Here is an 18,938-nt window from a genome sequence, read left to right on the forward strand (position 1 = left end):
GGGAAAGGGGGAGGTGCCAGAAAAATAGGCATTGTCTCTGGCGTGTTTCTGTTGAAAATAATCAAGAAATTCAGTGTTTCAAGCACGGTGAGTTAGTGCTGCAAGCAAGGGCCCCAGGAATTACAGAAATCAATGCAGCAGAACAGAGAAGAAAGCCAGAAGAGGCAAGGAAAGTCTGGAACGTAGAAGGCCAGTTATCCATGGATTTGTAACCTGCACATACCACCCTGGCCACTCCTCTTTCCAGATCTGTTCTGCCGCAAGCCCTGCTTGTCGGATTGGGACAATGTGGCACTGTGGCAGCAGCTGAGGATTTGCTAAGGCATGATTCATAGGATTTGGCCCGATGTATTAAGCCTCCTGTGATGAGTAACATTTTTAGAGAAGGCTGAATAAAAGTAGCTGCTAAGCATTTCTGCCTTCCCTTTCACATCTGTTATTTGCTTTCCCTCACTGTTAGGAAGCATTTTGCCATCTTCTTATTTCCTATCTACTTATAAAGCATTCTTTTGTTCCTTCTTACACCCTTCGTCAATTGTCCTCCATTTTGTTCATTGGCCTGTGTGGTGCATTTTATCTCTACATACCCTTACTGACTTTCTGTGCTTGCATTCATCAACGTTATCTCTCTAGATATCATTCATGCTCAGACATCACAACACCCATCAACCTCATGGGTTAAAATGGAATATAAATATCACCTGTCTGTAACGCCATGAAAGAGTTTCAAACAATGTCATTATTTACCTTAATTTTCCCCACTAACACTTTCTGTGCTCTTCTGTTTCATAATTTTCATTTAGAATCTAACTGATAAAATTGGTCAAGAAATACAGAATTTAGCGGCTTGGAATTCCAAGACAACAGTCAGCTTTGCTGGTGAAGAATAATAATACAGATTAGAAAGAAGTAATCTGACATGGAGAGTTCTTTTCATTAGCTTGCAGTGGATGAACCGCAAAGAGAATAATCCCACTCAATATAGCCAAAATACTAAAATAAAATTTGTGAAACTAGAGTATCTAAAAATCAAGCACCTACATCTTTCAGATTAAACAACGTTGTTCAAAAAGATTGAACATTTTATATACAAAGATTGGTACTAATAAAATCTAATAAACAAACAAATAAACAAACAGATAAATAATATAGTCCTTCATTCTTGTGTAGCTTTTTACATGTTAAAGGGATTGTTGAGTTAAAAATTTTCTATTAAAATAATCATCTGTTACTACTAACATACTGGATTATTAAAAGGGAGAGCATATTTAATTAATTAATATTTAATTCTGTTTTCACCATAAATGCTCTTTATTTTTTTGTATGCCGGATTATGGAAATAAATTAGTCAACTTTTTTTTAGTTCCTAGTCAATTTCATTTTTTGTTTCCAATGCAAAAGCACAATGTTGCAAGGCTGAAGTGGCAAACAATTTAGAGATCAATTTTCAGGTTAGAAAACTGTTTGCACTGATTATTTCTAAATATCATGAACTATTTCTACTAATATTTGGGGTTTTACAAAACAAAACAAGGCAAAACAAAACAAAACAAAACAAAAAACCTAAATGCTGTGCCCAAACACTGACAGCATCCCTTTTGGTGATTAATCTAACTATATCAAGCAATGTTTAACAACTTTGCCTTCCAACCCCCAAGAAAAAAATTCCCCAGCTAAAAACTGCACACATCCACGTGAAGAAAGAAAAAGAAACAATTTCATTAACATGTCAGTGTATGAACGTGATGTGGGATTAGGGAAGCCTTTTCTCCCTTCATTCACCCCCAGTACCAAATTTGCCTAGGCCTAACAGGGTTTATCCCTGCAATTATATATATTTCATAGAATCATTTATTATGCTTTATATTACAGCAGCACCTACAGGCTTCAACCAAGACAGGGAACCCACTGTGCTAGGCACTGTACAAGCACAGAGTAAGAGATGATCCCTGCCCCAAAGAGTTTACAGTTTAAATAAACAAGACAGACAAAGGGTGGGAGAAAAGAAGCAGTGTCTCCATTTTACAGAGGAGAAACTGAGGTATGGGAAAAGTAAGTGACCTGACCAAGGCTAGCATAGGAAATAGCAAAGCTAGGAACTTAACCCAGGATTCCTGCATTCCTGACTAGAGCCTTTCTTCTCATAATTATCAAATTATGATAGAAATTTGATAAGCAATAGAAGGCTGATTAGCTACAAAACACATTAATAATGAACAATGGTGAAAACAATAATTTACATTTCTAAAGCACCTCCTCCCTCCAGGAGCCCAGGCACTTCACAAATGTACCGAGTGGTCACCCTGAAACTGGGACTTGTCGAACCACAGCCAGCGACCCAGTGGCACCGACGCTGTCCCTAGCAGTGTTTGCAAAAGGAGCACGTGGGCAGACAAGGAATGGGCACGCCTCTAAATCTCACTGAAGTCTGTTGGCCTGGGGGAGCTTTCCTAGAGGGATCCAGTGGAGACAATGGCCAAGTTTTCCACTAAAAATGCAGATCCCAGAGACACTGGCTCCTAGCCCGGGCTCCCTCCCACTCGAGCCTGCCCCTATGTTCTCCAACGCTTCGAGGCTGCAGAGCACTTGGGCTGGCAAGAGACCGATCCTCTGACTGCCAGGGACCCTCCTGCAATGCCCACCGCCCAGGATCACCGGGCAGGCAGCTCGCCCTGCCAGAACCGCAGTCCAGCCCGCCCAGCTTGTCCCCTGCAGCCTTGCCCCGCGCCTCATCTCCCTGCTGCTGCTGCTGTAGGGCTGGAGCTGCACCTGTGGGAATGGAGGCAGAAGGCTCCCCCCGCGCCCACAGCGCAGGCAGCCGCACGGATACATTCTGGCAGCAGCCGCTCGCTCCGCTGTAGCAGGCAGCACCGGCTCCGCTCCGGGAGCATGCGCGGGCGGGCGCTGCGGACGTCACGAAGGCAGGCGAGCCTGTGAGTGCGGACCCCTGGCGCGCGCTCTCTCTCTCCCTCTCTCTCTCTCTTCCCCTGCCTCCCTCTCTCTCTCTTTCCCCTTCTGCTTCTTTCTCCGCCAGGAGCCGCCGAACGATGCGATCGCTCGCAGCCGCCGCCGCCGCCCATTAGAGACCCGCACAGCCTGCATTAAAAAAAAATCCTCCAGCAACAGCAAGAGAAGGATCCACCCTTTCCCCTCCCCCCACCGAACCCTCTTCCTCCTCCTCCGCCTCCTCCTCCTCCAGGAAGAGCTCAGCCTTTTTTTCTTTCTTTTTTTTTTTTTTTTTGCACAAGCCCCGGTGCCTGCAGCCCTAGATCTGCCCGGCTCCCACTTGGATGCATTGATTGCTAGAGAGAGATAAAGGAGGGAAGGACATTTACAAAAAATAATAAAGGGGGGGGGACGCATTTGGTTGCCCAGGTTTTGGTTTTTTTTTTCCTGGGGGTGTTTGTGATTTCCCCCCCCCCCCTTTCCCTGGGCGTGTCTGAGAAGGGGAGAAGCGTCCGCCGAGGTTTGGTTTGGGGTTTTTGGGGTTTTTTTTTTTTCTGGGGCCATCATGGGATGTACACTGAGCGCAGAGGAGAGAGCTGCCTTGGAGAGGAGCAAAGCGATTGAGAAAAACCTCAAGGAGGATGGCATCAGCGCCGCCAAAGACGTGAAATTGCTCTTGCTAGGTAAGCTGCAGCTCCCCGACCCTCAGCCCGCATCCCGGCTCGCTTCCTTAAGTCCTGATTCTTCGCCCTTCCATGCCCGCCTTACCGCCGCTGCACCTTCTGCCCTGGGAACTCTGTATTTCTCCAAGCTGATCCCCCCCCCCCCGCCCCTTCCCCACATCCATTAACACAGCTGCTCCCTCCTGTGTAATCTCCTTGATCTCCTTATAGTCTCACACTCACCAGCTCTTTCCTTTCTGTGTCTGTCCCAACAGGGGCTGGAGAATCTGGGAAAAGCACCATTGTGAAGCAGATGAAGTAAGTCCTCTGGGGCGAATGCCCTGCAAGCGTTGATCGTTTGCCCTAAAAAAAATCTAGACATTCCCCTGTTGATTGGGGGGGGGGGGTTTGCAGGGAGTCGATTCTTTAGTTATAAGAATGACTGTGTCCGCCATATTTATCTAAGGATTATTATTGTTATTTTGTGCCGTGTGTGGACCCTTTGGTACGGCACATCTGTAGCAGTGATTTCTGGTGTGGAAAGAAGATGGAGGGGGATCCAAGCTCTTTGCTCACCATGGACGAGCAGGTGTCTGCTGTTCATGGATTTGGTGCTGAATTGGAGGCGGTGTGCTTCCTCTTTTCTTTCTCACAAGGTGTGTGTGTGGGGGGGGGGGGGGAGGCGCAGGGTGGGTTTCCCAGCTGATGTGAATGGCACAGATGTAACCTGGGCAGAGCCATTAAACATACCACTGTCAATTAAGCTTAATGTCCAGGTTTTTATCTCCCAGCCCTCTCCCCTCAACACACACACTCCCTTCGCTGTTTGATCTCCTGACATGGGCTGCTGGGCTGACTCTCTGTGGCATTTATTTGCTTATTTATTTATTTATTTATTTATTTAAAAAATCTGCCTGTAATGCGGATTTAAAGCAAGGCTTGCTGCCTCTCAAAGCCCCTTTTGCCCGAGATTTTAGCCTTTCCTCTTAATTAATTAGAGATGAATTTGGCTGCTGATCACCAATTAAAATGAAACGGAGGGGCTTTTTTAAACAACAAAAAATAATAAGCAAACAACAACGAAACCGGCTCCCTTGTAAAAGCACTGTCCAATTCGGAGCATTATTCCTCTTCCCTCCCCTCCACCGCCCATTTCTCCCGAGCTCAGATGTGTTTTAAATCTCCGGAGGCTGGACGTGCAAGTGAGGGGCCGCTGTGGCTGTGCCGTGTTGGACCTCCCATAGGTTCCGCTGGGCCACCTTTGCACGCGCACGCACGCACACACACACACACACACGTTTGCTAATTAGGCGTTGCTGTGCAATACACACAAAGTGCTATTTTCCCGCTTATGACGGCTGGAGTGACTGCGCCCTATGGGCAAGCTGGGGGGATGAGGGAGGGGAAGCCGGCTAGGGAGAGCAGCGAGGATGTTCCCATTTCGTAAATACTTGACAAAGAAAAATCTCAGCCCGACCCTAGCACAGCCGTGCCAAGCTGGCTGCGGGTGGCCCCATCACCGGGCACTCCTTGATCGCAGCCCGGTGGTTGATTCGGATTCCCTCTCCAGTTCTTTACATATCCCCCTGCCCCCCCCCCCCCACACACACACAGGGCGGGTGTCTTATTTTATTTTATTTTCTGTTTTGCAAGGCTGGGTGCAAGGGGAGCAGCTGCTGCTCTGGGTGCTGCTGGGCTGGGTGCGCTGCTCAGCCGGAGCGGCACGGGGCCGGGTGTGGAGGCAGGGCGTGGTGGGCTGTCATTGGCCGAGCTCCTGCCTGGACACCGTGGGAACGGCTCCCCCTTTGCAGATGAGAAGGGTGGGAGCAATGGGGGGGAGGGGGGCTTTGTCTGCAAGGCAGCTGCCTCCCCGGGCCGGTCCCCCACGCCGCCGGCCGAGCCGTTCGATTTCAGGCGGTTCAAGTGGTGGACAGCGCCCAGGAGAGCCTGGAAAAGTCGATTGGCTCTGAAAGCTCGGGAGCGCTCGGCAGGGCTCGGCAAGCGGCCCGGCGCCGGGCTCGGCGGCGTTCGGAAACAGCCGGGAGAAGCCGAGCCGCCTCGGAAATGGCCGAAGGGGTTCGGGGCCGCTCGGCACCCCCTTCGAGGCATCCGCCTGCTCCCCAGGGGAGTTTAACCATTGAGTGCAAGTGGGAGCAGGATCGGGCCCTTCCCTTCAGAGCCCCACCCAAGGTGGCACATACAGGAGGGGAGGGGGATGCGGAGACCTGTGTGGACACACAGACAACCCCTGGGCAGGGCTGCATCTCCGTAACTGGGAGAAAAATAAGGCAAAGGTGGTGAGGTGACATTTTCCAATTCCCATTCCCAGTGATGGTCCTGGGAGAGGAGATCTTCTAGGGCGTGGACCCTCCCTGGCTGTAGCAGCTTTGGAAATCTGAGACGTTTCAAACGGCTGTTTTAACAGTGATCGATCTGTGTTTCGGTAACGACTACAAACTAAGCTTTCGCTGCTTGGAAAGGCTGCTTTACAAAAAGGCAGGGCCGTTTTGTTCTTTGGTTTACTGGCTAATTTGGAATGGGAAGGGGCTACTGCAAATGAACACCAATAAATGAGTACATTAGTACATCAGTATTATCTATTAGATTGTCTGCAATAGAATCTAGAGGAATGGCTTTGTGTGTGTATGTGTGTGCTGATATCCACATATCTACCACTTCCCTTCAACCAAAACACATCCAAACCATCCTTAGAGAAGATTAATAGTAGGGCGCGTTTGTGAGAATGTACATGATGTGACCATGTAGGCATATCAAGTTACGGTACAGTAGCCCTGTGTGGCAGCATTCGTGTTTTTAAAGCAAGACAGAACAAGATAATATACTGATCTGATGTTGCACGCAGCTTATTAAGTAAAAATGATAATAATACCTAGTTGTTATATAGGGCTCTTCATCAGTAGAGCTCAAAGCAATATATGATATGCTTGCTGTTCTATACCTGTGTTAAAAATTCACAGAATGAAACCTGCCTTTATGCAATTGCTTACATTGTCAGCAGTCAGAACTGGGAGGTGTCTTTCACTGTAGAAACTCAGAAGGACTGTACAGTGGGCAGGGTGGAGATAGCAGTGTTGCTATGAATACAGTAGGAGGCATATTTAGAGAGCTGTTCAAAGTCTGTGACATCGAGAAGAATGAACAACTTGCTGATATTTATATTTGGAGGTTAATTAAATCATAATATGCCCATTAGTATTTTAACTGGTCAAGCAGTATTATATAATATTCTAAAGTAAAGCCTGAGTTAGTCACACAGGCCTGATGAGAACCTAATGAATTCTTAACCAAGACTAGAATTAAACAGCATGTTTGTTAGAATGTGTTGAGGGAGACTGATACTGCTTTTACACCATATATTATTAGGTGCTTCAAATTAGTGAATTACACCAGATAGACAAGAGACTGTCTGTGGTAGTATTCACACTGAGGTAGGTGGTTGGACCGTATGCCTAGAATTTTGTAGACTGATGAATATTAAAACAAAGGAATAGATAGAATATACTGTTGTTAAAGGATTGAGGATTACCTAGAGACTAGTTAATCATTGAAATGTTAAGGAGTGGTAAAAACATGGCAGATAGAAATTACAGTAGTTTAAGAGATGTATTTAGGATTGGGATTAGGGTTAGAATGCCTTTATAAAACCTAATTGCAAAGACTTTAGAAAGAGTTGGATGTATCTTTTGGTGTAATGGTTTTTTTCCCCGTGAACAAGGATTACTGGTGATTGGCAGATTTATAACATAGGTTTTTTGGAGAGAGAATCTCAAACAATTGCAATGCAGACATGGAAGTAATTATAACTGTAATCTAACAATTAACATAATTTTGATGCTCTATAACCCTATGACTTTATCTGTATTTAGAGTTAAAAATTATTTGGCTCTTCGAGTAGTACGACTTGGTACATTTTTGTATTATTCTTGCAGGGTCCAATTCTGCAAATTGTTGCACATGGGCAGGTTTGTGCACCCATGCAATGAACTGCAGGATCAGGGCCATGCTAATTAGCGGTCCAGTCTTTCAAGGTGCTCTGCCACCCCCACTCAGTTCAGTGTGAGAAGAGGGCACCCATTTTTCAGAATCAGGCCCTGTTTCAACTCTGCTTTGCTACAATATAACCCAATGAATGTTTTTAATGGATATGCCAGATCTATTTGATTATGAAAAATAAAGCATGTGGTGAAAAACTCTTTTACAAGAGATGGAATCAGCAATTTGTATTTAGATTTCAAATAAATGTGACAATAGTTTGAATCTTAAAATAAATTCAGAAATAGTAATGTTATAATGTGCAACTTTCTTTTCTGTACTATCTGTAATGCAATGTGAAATCTAGACAATTTTTTTTAGCATAATTGGATTTTTAGAGTGACTGGGTGTGGCTTGGAACATTCATCCAATAGACCCTGGTTCAGGAAAGCATTTAACACATGCCTAAGTCCATCTCTATTCAGTAAAAAATTTACACTCATGCCTTGCTGAATGTGACTGTTCAGTTGCAAGCTATAATTAGGATACTGGCATAGTGGCATGGCAGACACGCTGCAGAATAATGTTTTTTGCTAATGGATCTTGATATGTTTCTTGTTCTCTGCACTCTAAATATTAAAGCCGATATCTTGCAGATGTAATAGTGACTTGCATTGCTTTCTCTCTTTTGAAATCTAGTGTGGAACTCTGTCATATATATGCTGAAGTGAAACTTCTAGTACTATTGAAAATGTTCTAGCAAACTAACTAGATGGGAGTAGTACCCTTGATGAGTTCTGAAGAAGTAAAGAATATTTGGGATAAACTTACTACCATGGGTTTTTTGGCTTGATTAACTAACAGGTCGTAAAACATGCAGAAAACCCTTGTCTGAATCATTACAAATTTTAAAAATAGTCACTCATTTTCCTATTCCTTGGGGACACATTTGAACACATGCAGTGCACTCCTAAACATTGATTCAGTTGTGAGCTGTAATTAGCATACTGGCATAGCTACTTAGGTTTTTGCAGATCTGTGTAGAGAATGCATTGCCTAATGTTTAATGTACAGGGCTGAGTCAGAAGGTATGTGTTCAATGTTGGGCTCAGCTATCTATTTGGTGTCACATTGTGCCTCAGTTTCTCCAACCGTTAAGTGGGGATATCACTACCTACTTGAAAGAGGTTTTATTGGTTAATTTTTATAAAGCATTTTAGTGCTATAAAATAAATACAAATTATTATACTATAGTTTTATCATTATCATTTATTATCTTCCCAATCATCAAAATAATATGGTATATTGGTTCTGAGTTTCTTCAAAAGCCTAAAATAGCCATAAACTCTCCTTGCTCTTTGTGTAAGTGAATTACTTAAAATCTAATAAAAGTTCTTGAAAGCAATAAATAGTCCCCACCCACTATGTTTCCAGCCAGTCTAAGCAGTATCTTGACAAGTGACATTGGAAGCAAACAGTGCATGCAAACCACTGCTCGGTGCCTTGTCCTTTCAAGAAGACACCAAGCTTTGGTGGTTTCACACGATCAGCAGCAGCCAAATGTGTAGCACAAACTTTTCTCCCCGAATACATTGGTTCAGAGGGAGGCAGGTGCAATCAAAGAACATAAACTTGAGGCTCAATTGTAAATTTACGATTTGCCCTGTGAACGTGCTGGAACATAGCTGCATCTCCCTAGGAATACACCAGGAACAATTTGTGATTAGAGAATCATAATTCCCCTCCCCCTTACTCCTACTTACTCTGGGGAGCAATTAAGTTACTTCACTCTTGTTCATGGAGCAGCTGACTCACTCTTGAGCATCCACCCTGCTCTTCTGCTCAGTGAGTGGTGGGGGTAGAGCCAGGACTATGCCCACTGCCTGCCCATTTGCACCACACAGAGAATTACTAGGCACATAGGCTCTGCTTTCCCCACTGCAGCCAGAGTGACAATCTGGGTAGAGGAGTTAGGAGGGGCTTTGCTGCTTCTTACTCTTCTGCATGGCCAAGTAAGGGCTGTAATGATCTAGCCCTGGATGGTTTTTGAAGTAAATTTGAATAAGCTACAGGGAAAAGTATTGCCACCTTTGTTCTGAAGTTGTGGCGAGTCTTAGAGTCCTGCTCCATTTGCTATACGGGAACTAGGAACTTCCTTCATCTTCTACCCTGCTTTTCCTTAGTTTGCTTTGTATCTTTGGACCTGATCCAGCAAACGTTTGTGCACGGTACCACCGGTAGTAACTTTGTGGGAATACTCCTCGGAGGAAACATTGCACTGGGTAGTAAATTTTGCGGTACCGGACCCTAGGTTTTTTGTTTTCATTTCTTCACACTTACAGATATGTAGACAGAGTGTGCAGGTGATTCACTAGAATAGTATTAAAAATAATGTCAGACAAGCTGAAGAATTTTTTTTTGCCAATGGATCTTAATTTGTTTCTTGCTCAATGCACTCTAAATATGAAAACCTGTATCTTGCAGAAGCACTGTGTAGCTCAAAAGCTTGTCTCTTCCACCAACAGAAATTGGTCCAATAAAAGATATTACCTCATCACCATGCCTTCTCTGATACCTTGCCAAAGCAATTGTGAACTGCACAGTTTTCTCTCTTGTTGAAATCTAGGGTGGCATTCTTTGCACTGAGTGCTATGCTGACAGGAAACATCTAGTCCTGTTGAAAATGTTCTAGAAAACTAACTAGACTTTGACAAGTACTTCCCTTGATGAGTTCTGAAAAAATAGAGAATATTTTGAATAAACTTACTACAGTGGGGTTTTTGTCTTTATTAACCAGCAGGTTGCAAGAGAGAGGTAAAAACCTAGATCGAGTCGTTACATATGTTAAAAAGATTCAACCGCTTTCCAGCTCTTTGAAGATACAGTTGAAAAGAAACATCAAGGCCTCACTGTTCTCTCAGTTACACTGGTTTATTTCAGTGTGAGATGACAATCAGACTCCTAAATATCAAGGGCAAGCTTGTTATTTAACCAGTACGCTCACACATGGGGAATAAAGGAAGAGGCTTTGCTCCCCAGATTGCTGTTGGGGGTCCGGATAGCAGATACTGTGGGGCTGTTACTTGTTCCCTACATCTGTAGAGATGGGCAGGGATGGGACATGAGCAGAGCCTTGACCCCACATCTCAATGCATTGGCCAGCAGAGCTGTGCCCGCACAGAGGGGGAAATGATTTGCTGAGGCGGAAAACAATTATAGGTTGCCTCTCACCTGGAGCCCCAGGTGGGGGAACAAGGCAGTGAATTGTGACTCTGAGTCACAGTCACTTGCCCACTCCTGGGGCAGAGCTACCTTACTCAAGGGAGTTTGTAAAATTATAGTCTAGTCCTAATGCATATTAGCAGGGTCCTCTTGATTCTTCTGTAACTTACAGTGCTGCAAATCAGGAGTAACTCTGTTGAAATCAGTGGAGTTACATCCATGTGAAATTGATATAAAGAGGAGAGTTAGGAGGATAAGAATTGCTCTATGTGCACATATACTGCATAATTCATGCTTATCATATCAGCCTCCCCTTTTGCCCTCCAACACTGTGTTTTCAGTCCATCAGTGTCAGATTTCAGAGAGGAAATATCACGGCCTTGACAGGAAACACAAATCCCAGCTTTCAAACTTTTTTCCTTTCATTGATACTTTTAGCACAGAGAATTTGTCTGCATAGCCTGACTTTGCAAAGTTCCACTCTTGATGCCTTCAATATCATTGAATTATGTGTGGCTGCACATCAGCCCCCCAACAGGAGTTCAGAGTTTCAGGAAGCAGTGAGTAAAACAGAAGTAAAGGGAGAACAAACACACCAACAAGATCAAAACATAAAAAACAGCTCCAAAATGGCTCAGTAAGAAAATGGTTGCTTCATTAATTTGGAGCATTTACATTAAAAATATGTAGTAGAATTTCATGATAATTACTACTGGACCACGCCTTTACTCTCATTGGAAGTTGGTCTGAATAAGAACTAAGTAAAAACTAACCGAGGCCTGGGCTACCCCTAAAACTTAGGTCAACCTAGAAACATAGTTCAGGGCTGTGAAAATTTCATGCTTTGTGCAACATAGTTAGTTCAACCTAGCCCGCACTGTAGACTCGGATAGGTTGATGGAAGAATTTTTCCTTTAACCTACCACTTGCCTCTTGAGGAGGTGGATTTATACAGTGAAAGAAGCACCCCTTCTGTAACTGTAGTAAGTGTCTATACTGCAGCTGTGCCATTGTAGCGTTTGTGAAACAGTGTGTTAATTGAAACAGAGAATCTTAATTTCAACTTCATCTAGAGCGCAAGTGAGACAACAATCTTTTAAGTGGAAAAGGGTCGAATTCTTAGACCAGTAAGCAGTAGTAGAAAAATATACATGTTACACACAACAGGGAATCAAAACTGGGGGCGGGAGGGGAGGGAATCCCAAAACACCCAAACCCCAAAAGTTCACAGAAGTAAAATATAGGGTTAATTCTGACATATTGTTTGTAATCTAAGGGAAAATCCTGCTTGTTTTACTCACTGACTTCAGTGTGACTGCTCCTGTGAGAAAAGTGGATGGCATTTGGTCTTTTCTATTATCAAAGAACTGAAAATGATGAGAAGCATAACAACTGATTCACACAAAATCTTCAGACAGGCACTCAATCAACATCAGAACATTTACTAATCTATTTCTCTGTCTCTATTATTATTATTTTATTTAGGCCCAATTCAAAGTCAATTGACAGTTCTTCCATTGACCTCAAATGGGTTTGGGATTGAGCCCCTGTAGCACAATGTTGTTAAAAGCAGATTCTTTTAAATGGACTTTCTTCATGCCATCCTAGGGTACAACCACGTCTCTTCTCTTCACTCTTTAACATGGAATTCTTATGATTAAAAGTGATTTTAAAGCAAATATCTATTCAGGGCATTTATGAAGTATCTGACAAGTAACAGAGAGTAATGGATACCATTGAGCACCAGACTGATTCCTTTATCATTGAAGGTGGTGAATGGAAAAAGGAAGTGAATGGAAGAAGAAAGTATGGCAATCAAGTAAAAGAAAAAAGTGTTGGCATTTTAGACCTAGTGCCATTTTCCTCTTCTTAAAACTTCTTTTGGCCTTTTGTTCATAGGTTTTGTTATTCTTTTCATAACACAAAGAAACGGTATGAGAAAATCCCTCAAAACTGCTAATTAAATCACATTTAAAACCCTTCATACAAGCTGCACATGTAGAACAGGGCAGAGAATTACAGACCTGAATACAGGACACAAGACTCTATTCTACTTAAAACAAGAAAATGCAAAATACTAAAGCAGAATGCCGGTATCTAGTGAAACTGACAAACAGCCAGTGCTAAGCGAAAGGGCCCTCTAACCTGAGACTCATTTATTGACTGTATTTTATAGTAATATAATAAAAACTCTTTTAGAAATACTTCTTAGTGCATCGGTAGAAATGTTTCATTTCCTGAGCTCTAGAGCTAATTGAGAAAGAACCGAAAGATATTCACAACCACTTAGAAGGGAGCCAGGGGAATTGGGGAGATATTTGATATCAGGTCTGTTTTCAATGAAGGATCAATAACAACATTTTTTTTTACATTTGCAGGAAGTAAACAGAAGCTGGGTGGGAAGGGATGTGAAGGGCCAGGAAATGCACAAATTTGCTTTTGGAGCTTGCACAACTCTGGCTCCCTGCTTGTGGCCCTTTAACCTTCACTCCTGTCCCTGTTTTCTAATTTGTTGTCCCCTGATATTACTTGAGCCCTGGGTTCAGTGGCTCCTTCCCTTAGGCTTGTGCCCTCCCAGTCCTGGGAACTCAATAGGTACTCCCATTGTCAGGCCATGTCTACACTAGAGAGCTAACAGTGGCACAGCTGTATCGATGTAGCTGCACCTCTGTAAGATCTCCCGTCTAGCTGCTCTATGCCAACGGGCGAGAGCTCTCCCATGGACATAATTAAACCACCCCCAACAAGTGGCGGTAGCTATGTTGGTGGGAGAGCATCTATCACAGATATAGCACTGTCCACACCCGCACTTCTGTCAGTGTAACTTATGTTGCACAGGGTTTTTTTTCCATGCCCCTGAGCGACATAAATCATACCAACAAAAGTGCTAGTGTAGACATGGCCTCAGTCTCTATCTACTCCAAAGTTCTTACTTTTAGGGTATGTTTACATTGACGGCGGGATTGTCAGCAGTGCCGGATCGATTCTGTGGGATCGCCTGAGCAGCAGTGGAGACCCGCTCAATCGATCCGAAAGTTGATGGCGTTAATCCATCCCCGCAAAAAGATTAACAGTGCATCAACGGGAGAGCATTTCCCGTCAGCGCAGCACAGTGAGGACGCTGCACTACGTAGAAGTTAGGAAGTCGATGGAGATATGCAAGCTACTCTACATAGCTTGCGTATCTCCCATTGACAGCCACTGCCAGCAGTGTAGACCAAGCCTTCGTTCCTCAGATGAGCTTTAATTTGAATATAATTTTGATGTTAAAAAAAAGCAAGCAAAACACCTCTGCGATATTTAGGGCCCAATCCTGCATCCTTACTCAGTCTGACATTCTGGTCCCCTGTACAAAGCCTGAGTACATGGGCTTGGTGCAGGGGAAAACCAGAGGTGATGGAAACATAACTCTTCCCTCCAGCTCAGAAGCAAGGTGTAGGCCATGGCTGCTCTTACAGCCAGTGGATAGTTCACAGTATTTTGGCTCCTCTGAGTCTGGGAGAATTTTTTCTTAAGTCCTCACTGAGGCTTGGGAATTCTCAGTCCCAACAAAGTCCTATACTAGGCTGCTGAGAAAGTTAGAATACTGAGATTCAGTGTATTAGCAGCAAAGTGAACAGTGTCTATTTAATGCCTATTTAATGCCTAAGCATATTCTGAGTCCAAAATATAGGGAAATTGAGCACAAATTCCCAGTGTTTATTGTGAGCAAAATTTGAAAAAATAGAGCAGTGAATTTATGGATGCTGCTAAATCTACCTAGTCTTTAAAGTGGTAACAATTCTTTTGTCCACTAGTCATGTCAACTTAATGTGTACATACAGGAACAGCCGACGAAGACACTTGCTGTGGAAAAGGATTTATAAACCTACTGTGTAACATTACAGGAAGGAATGAGACACACCAAAGCTAGAGCAGGCATAAAATAAATCTGCACTAAGGAAAATAAAATTTTAACAAAAATTAAGGTATCTCATTTGGATTTTGCATTCTCAAAACAACATTTAGATCAAACTGTTATGTTAGTTGTTATGCAAATGAACAAAAAGAGCTGGAGTTTTCCATAGCCCACTCTTTATATCGAATGTGAAGCAAAGCAACAAAATGGAGGTCAAATTTTATTACATTGGTATCAATCTGAGGCACACTGGAAACAGAAGGGGTTTTTTATGGTCAGATTTCTGGAGCAGTGATAGGGGCAGCAGTTTACTTGGCATCGCTCACTCATTTTCAATACAGTGCCATTTGTAAATTAAAGTTAAGCCCCCTCTAAGGTCCCTTAGAACTGCCACAGTAGTCTTAAATGGACCTTGGTTTAAATGAGAATCAGACGCAATTACATTATAATGGAATAAGGTATGAAAACCATTGTGATCTCGCTCTGATGGAGGGTGATATGGCACGTTGGAGGAATTTCATCTGAAATAACAATGTTGTCCAGATCCTGCTCCTAGTGAAGACACTTCTGCAGCACCGAGATATGGTTCTATTTGTTCTCATTTGAGAAGATAGTCACAGTACACAGAACAATTCAAAATAGCCTCCGCTGTTTCTTAAGCATATTAGACCTAGTCTCCCCTGCAAGTTCTTTATGTTCTAAAGTCAATGAGCATAGCTGCACAGGTAAGGCTTTTCCGGATCAGGCCCATTATTTGCTCACATGCTGCTTGAAAATTTCAGTGATGCCTCCCGCCTTTCAGAGTCTTACTGGTATATTTGTGCAGTTTACAAGTTAAGCAAACAAATGGCTTCACCACTCAACCATGCCCTCGATTAAAGCTCTTGAAACTGCAACTTCTTTTTCCATCACCCACTGGATGAAACTTAATTTGTTGATCAAATACTATTGTTCATATTTGGCTGCGTGGTGAAGGGGACACTCTGTCACACTCCTCCTCTCTCCCACCACCCAGATCTTGCATTACTGAAAGGTAAATTACTAGTGGGACATTGGAAAATCCCCAATAATTGTGTGGATGCTGAATTTCCATTGCCTTTCCCACTCCAGATATGTGTTTCCATCCCATTGTGCTAGTGTGTGAAATACAGGCCCTAAAACAATTTAGGATGGATTATCCTCTCCAATTTTTATCATGGCGAGAATGAAAGGACTGCTAAACCAGTCAGATATCCACAAATCTGTTTGAGAGAGGGGAGTTGAGCCTACTCAACTTTGTGGTTCTTGATCCTGCAGAAGCATCTCCATATGAAATCTGAATGGTACATATTTTGGGGTGGAAGAGCTGGCAGGGCTGTAGCCTGGGAAAAAACACTATAAAATGCATAATCCCCTCCAAAAAGCATATGGGAAAACCCCTGCAGGAATTAATGCTGATCCTATTATCAGCAACTCCTGTGAGGGTCCCATCCATGTAGTCACACCCCATATGAATGAAGTTTTAGGGTCAGGCAAATGTAGGGAGATATTAGTGAGCCATGCTGCTACGTGGACAGGAAGGACCAGATAATATCGTTAGGGTTCAGCCCTCTATCTGGATATTACAGGATCTGTGTATATGTGCAGTGTCTGTGTGTGGTGTTGGCGGTACTGCTGCTGAAGGACCATGGTCTAAAAAACACGATAGGCCCAGCACAAGTAATTTATCCCATCCTGTGGCTTCAAGATCATAGAATCATAGAAATGTAGGGCTGGAAGGGACCTCAAAAGATGTCTAGTCCAGTCTGCTTCACTTAGGCAAAACTAAATATTATCTTGACCAGCCCTGGTAGGTGTTTGCCTAACGTGCTCTTAAAAACCTCCAACAACAGAGATTCCACAGCCTTTCTAGGTAATTTGTTCCAGAGATCAACTACCCTGACAGTTAGGCAGTTTTTCCTAATGTCTAATCTAAATTTCTCTTGCAGCAATTTAAACCCATTACTTCTTGGCCTATCCTCAGTAGATAAGAAGAAAAATTTACCATCTTCCTCTTCATAGCAACATTTGATGTACTGATTTGAAGACTGTTATCATGTTCCCCCTGTCTTCTCTTCTCCAGATTAAACAAACCCAATATTTTCAATCTTTCCTCATCAGTCATGTGTTTTAGACCTTTGATCATTTTTATTGCTTTCCCTTGGGCTTTCTCCAATTTGTCCACATCTTGCCCGAAGTTTGGTGCCCAGAATTGGACACAGTTCTCCAGTTGAAGCCTTATGAGTGCTGAGTAGAGTGGAAGAATTATTTCTCATGTCTTGCTTACAACACTCCTACTAATACATCCCAGGATGATGTTTGCTTTTTTTGCAATGGTGTTACATTGTTGACTCATGTTTAGTTTGTTATCCACTATAACCCCCAAATCTTTTTCTGCAGTATCCCTTCCTAAACAGTCATTTCCCATTTTGTATGTGTGCAACTGATTATTCCTTCCTAAGTGTAGTTCTTTGCGTTTGTCCTCAGTGAATTTCATCCTATTTATTTCAGACCATTTCTCCAGTTTGTCAAGCTCATTTTGAATTCTAATCTTGTCCTCCAAAGTGCTTGCAATCCTTCCCCGCTTGGTATTGTCCACAAACTTTATAAGTGTACTTTATGCCATAATACAAATCCTTTATGAAGATATTGAATACCACCAAGCCCAGGACAGATCCCTGCAGGACCCCACTCGATATGCCCTTCCAGATTGACTGTCAACCATTGCTAATTACTCTCTGAGTACAGTTTTCCAACCGGTTGACTATCTACCTTATAGTAGGTTTGTCTAGGCTTTATTTCGCTGGTTTGCTTATGAGCAGGTTAAGCGAGACAGTCTCAGAAGCCTTACTGAAGTCGAGATATATCACATGTACTGCTTCCCCCCATCCACAAGGCTTGTTAGCCTGTCAAAGAAGGATATTAGGTTGATTTGACATAATTTGTTCTGGACGAGTCCATGTTGACTGTTACTTGTCACCATGGAGTTTTCTGCTCAGCTTTGACCTTCCCTTGTCTTTATAAGTGAGGGCATGATCTGGCCCTAAGACCTTGATCCTTCTTCCATTGAAATCAATAGACAGACTCCCTTTGACTTCAGTGGTACAGGACTGAGTATTTCATGCAAAAGGTATTGGGCCTGATTTTCATTTAAATTACGATTTTTGTACACCCTTCTAGGGGCCTTAAGGTGGGTCTAAATATAATTTACTCCCATTGTAAGGTCTCTTTACGCTAGCAGAATGGTGCAAAATGGCCTACCGTAAATGAGAATCTGTCCTTTTCCCACGAAGTTAATTAACATTTTCTTACCTTGATAGGGGTAACTGTCCCAACAATATACTTCTTTCTATATTTTGGAGGACTCTTCTTATCTTGTGTGCCTGTAAATCGTATTAATAAAGATGGCTATTAATAGACATTAATATTAATGCAGATATACATATCAAAGACATTATGGAGCCGTTAGTGTACATCAGCTGTATACACGCAAAATGCCAGAAGAAGGAAAGATAATTACAGTTACGTACATATGTTCCACAATGTCATCATGCTTTTCATTAAATAGCTTTTGTGATTGATTACTTGGCCAGACTTGACAAATTTTTCCACTTGAATGAGAAAACATTTACTTAATAAAACAGAAGGCTTCTAGTAGCATGCCCTTGTTTTCCTCAATTTAGCTACAGATAAATTGATATTCTCCTGATTTACAGCTCAGCAGAAAGCAAAGTGCTGTATCAACTTGGTAATTTCAAGGTGGCTGCTGCATGGCCAGTTTTTAACAGGAAACCTGATTCTGCTAAATGTTTGCATTAAAATGTGTTGCTTAAATTGAATTTTAGACATTTGAGCGGATGACCCTTGAATTTTTAAAACACTCCTGCCTGTGTTCACTAAAAACCTCATAAAGCAACTCCGAGGGGCAACTGGAGAGCACTTTTACCTGCCAAGATCTGAGTTCAAGGGTTCTGCATTTCTCTTGCAACATTTAATGACGTTGGTGTCACCTTTAAAAAAGAGCAGGGAGCCACATGCCCCATCTTGGCCACCATCCTTCTGGTTGACAGTTGAACTTCAGAGATGTATTTCCTTAAGTGAGCCACAAGTGTCACTCTTGAGCAACATGAGCCAAACCCAATCTGCTTGAGAGATTGGGTTCCTTGCTGGATTTGGGGAATCCAGTATCTGAAACTGAC

General features: G+C 42.9%; 1 protein-coding gene across 2 annotated transcripts in view; it reads left to right on the forward strand.

Annotated features, from left to right (window-relative positions):
* Positions 1-2,789: 2,789 nt before the first annotated feature.
* GNAO1 (G protein subunit alpha o1) overlaps positions 2,790-18,938 on the forward strand; it is a 268,026-nt gene continuing 251,877 nt past the window's right edge. For both annotated transcript variants that reach the window (XM_067551993.1, XM_067551989.1), the window contains exons 1-2: positions 2,790-3,629; positions 3,884-3,926. In XM_067551993.1, coding sequence (XP_067408094.1) covers positions 3,512-3,629; positions 3,884-3,926 — 161 coding nt within the window. In that variant the 5' untranslated portion in view covers positions 2,790-3,511. The remainder of the gene's footprint in view (positions 3,630-3,883; positions 3,927-18,938) is intronic.

The sequence above is a fragment of the Emydura macquarii genome, unplaced genomic scaffold (genome assembly GCF_026122565.2).
Source record: "Emydura macquarii macquarii isolate MOO-44397 ecotype Brisbane River unplaced genomic scaffold, CSIRO-AGI_Emac_v2 contig_295, whole genome shotgun sequence".
NCBI classification, from domain to species: Eukaryota; Metazoa; Chordata; order Testudines; family Chelidae; genus Emydura; species Emydura macquarii.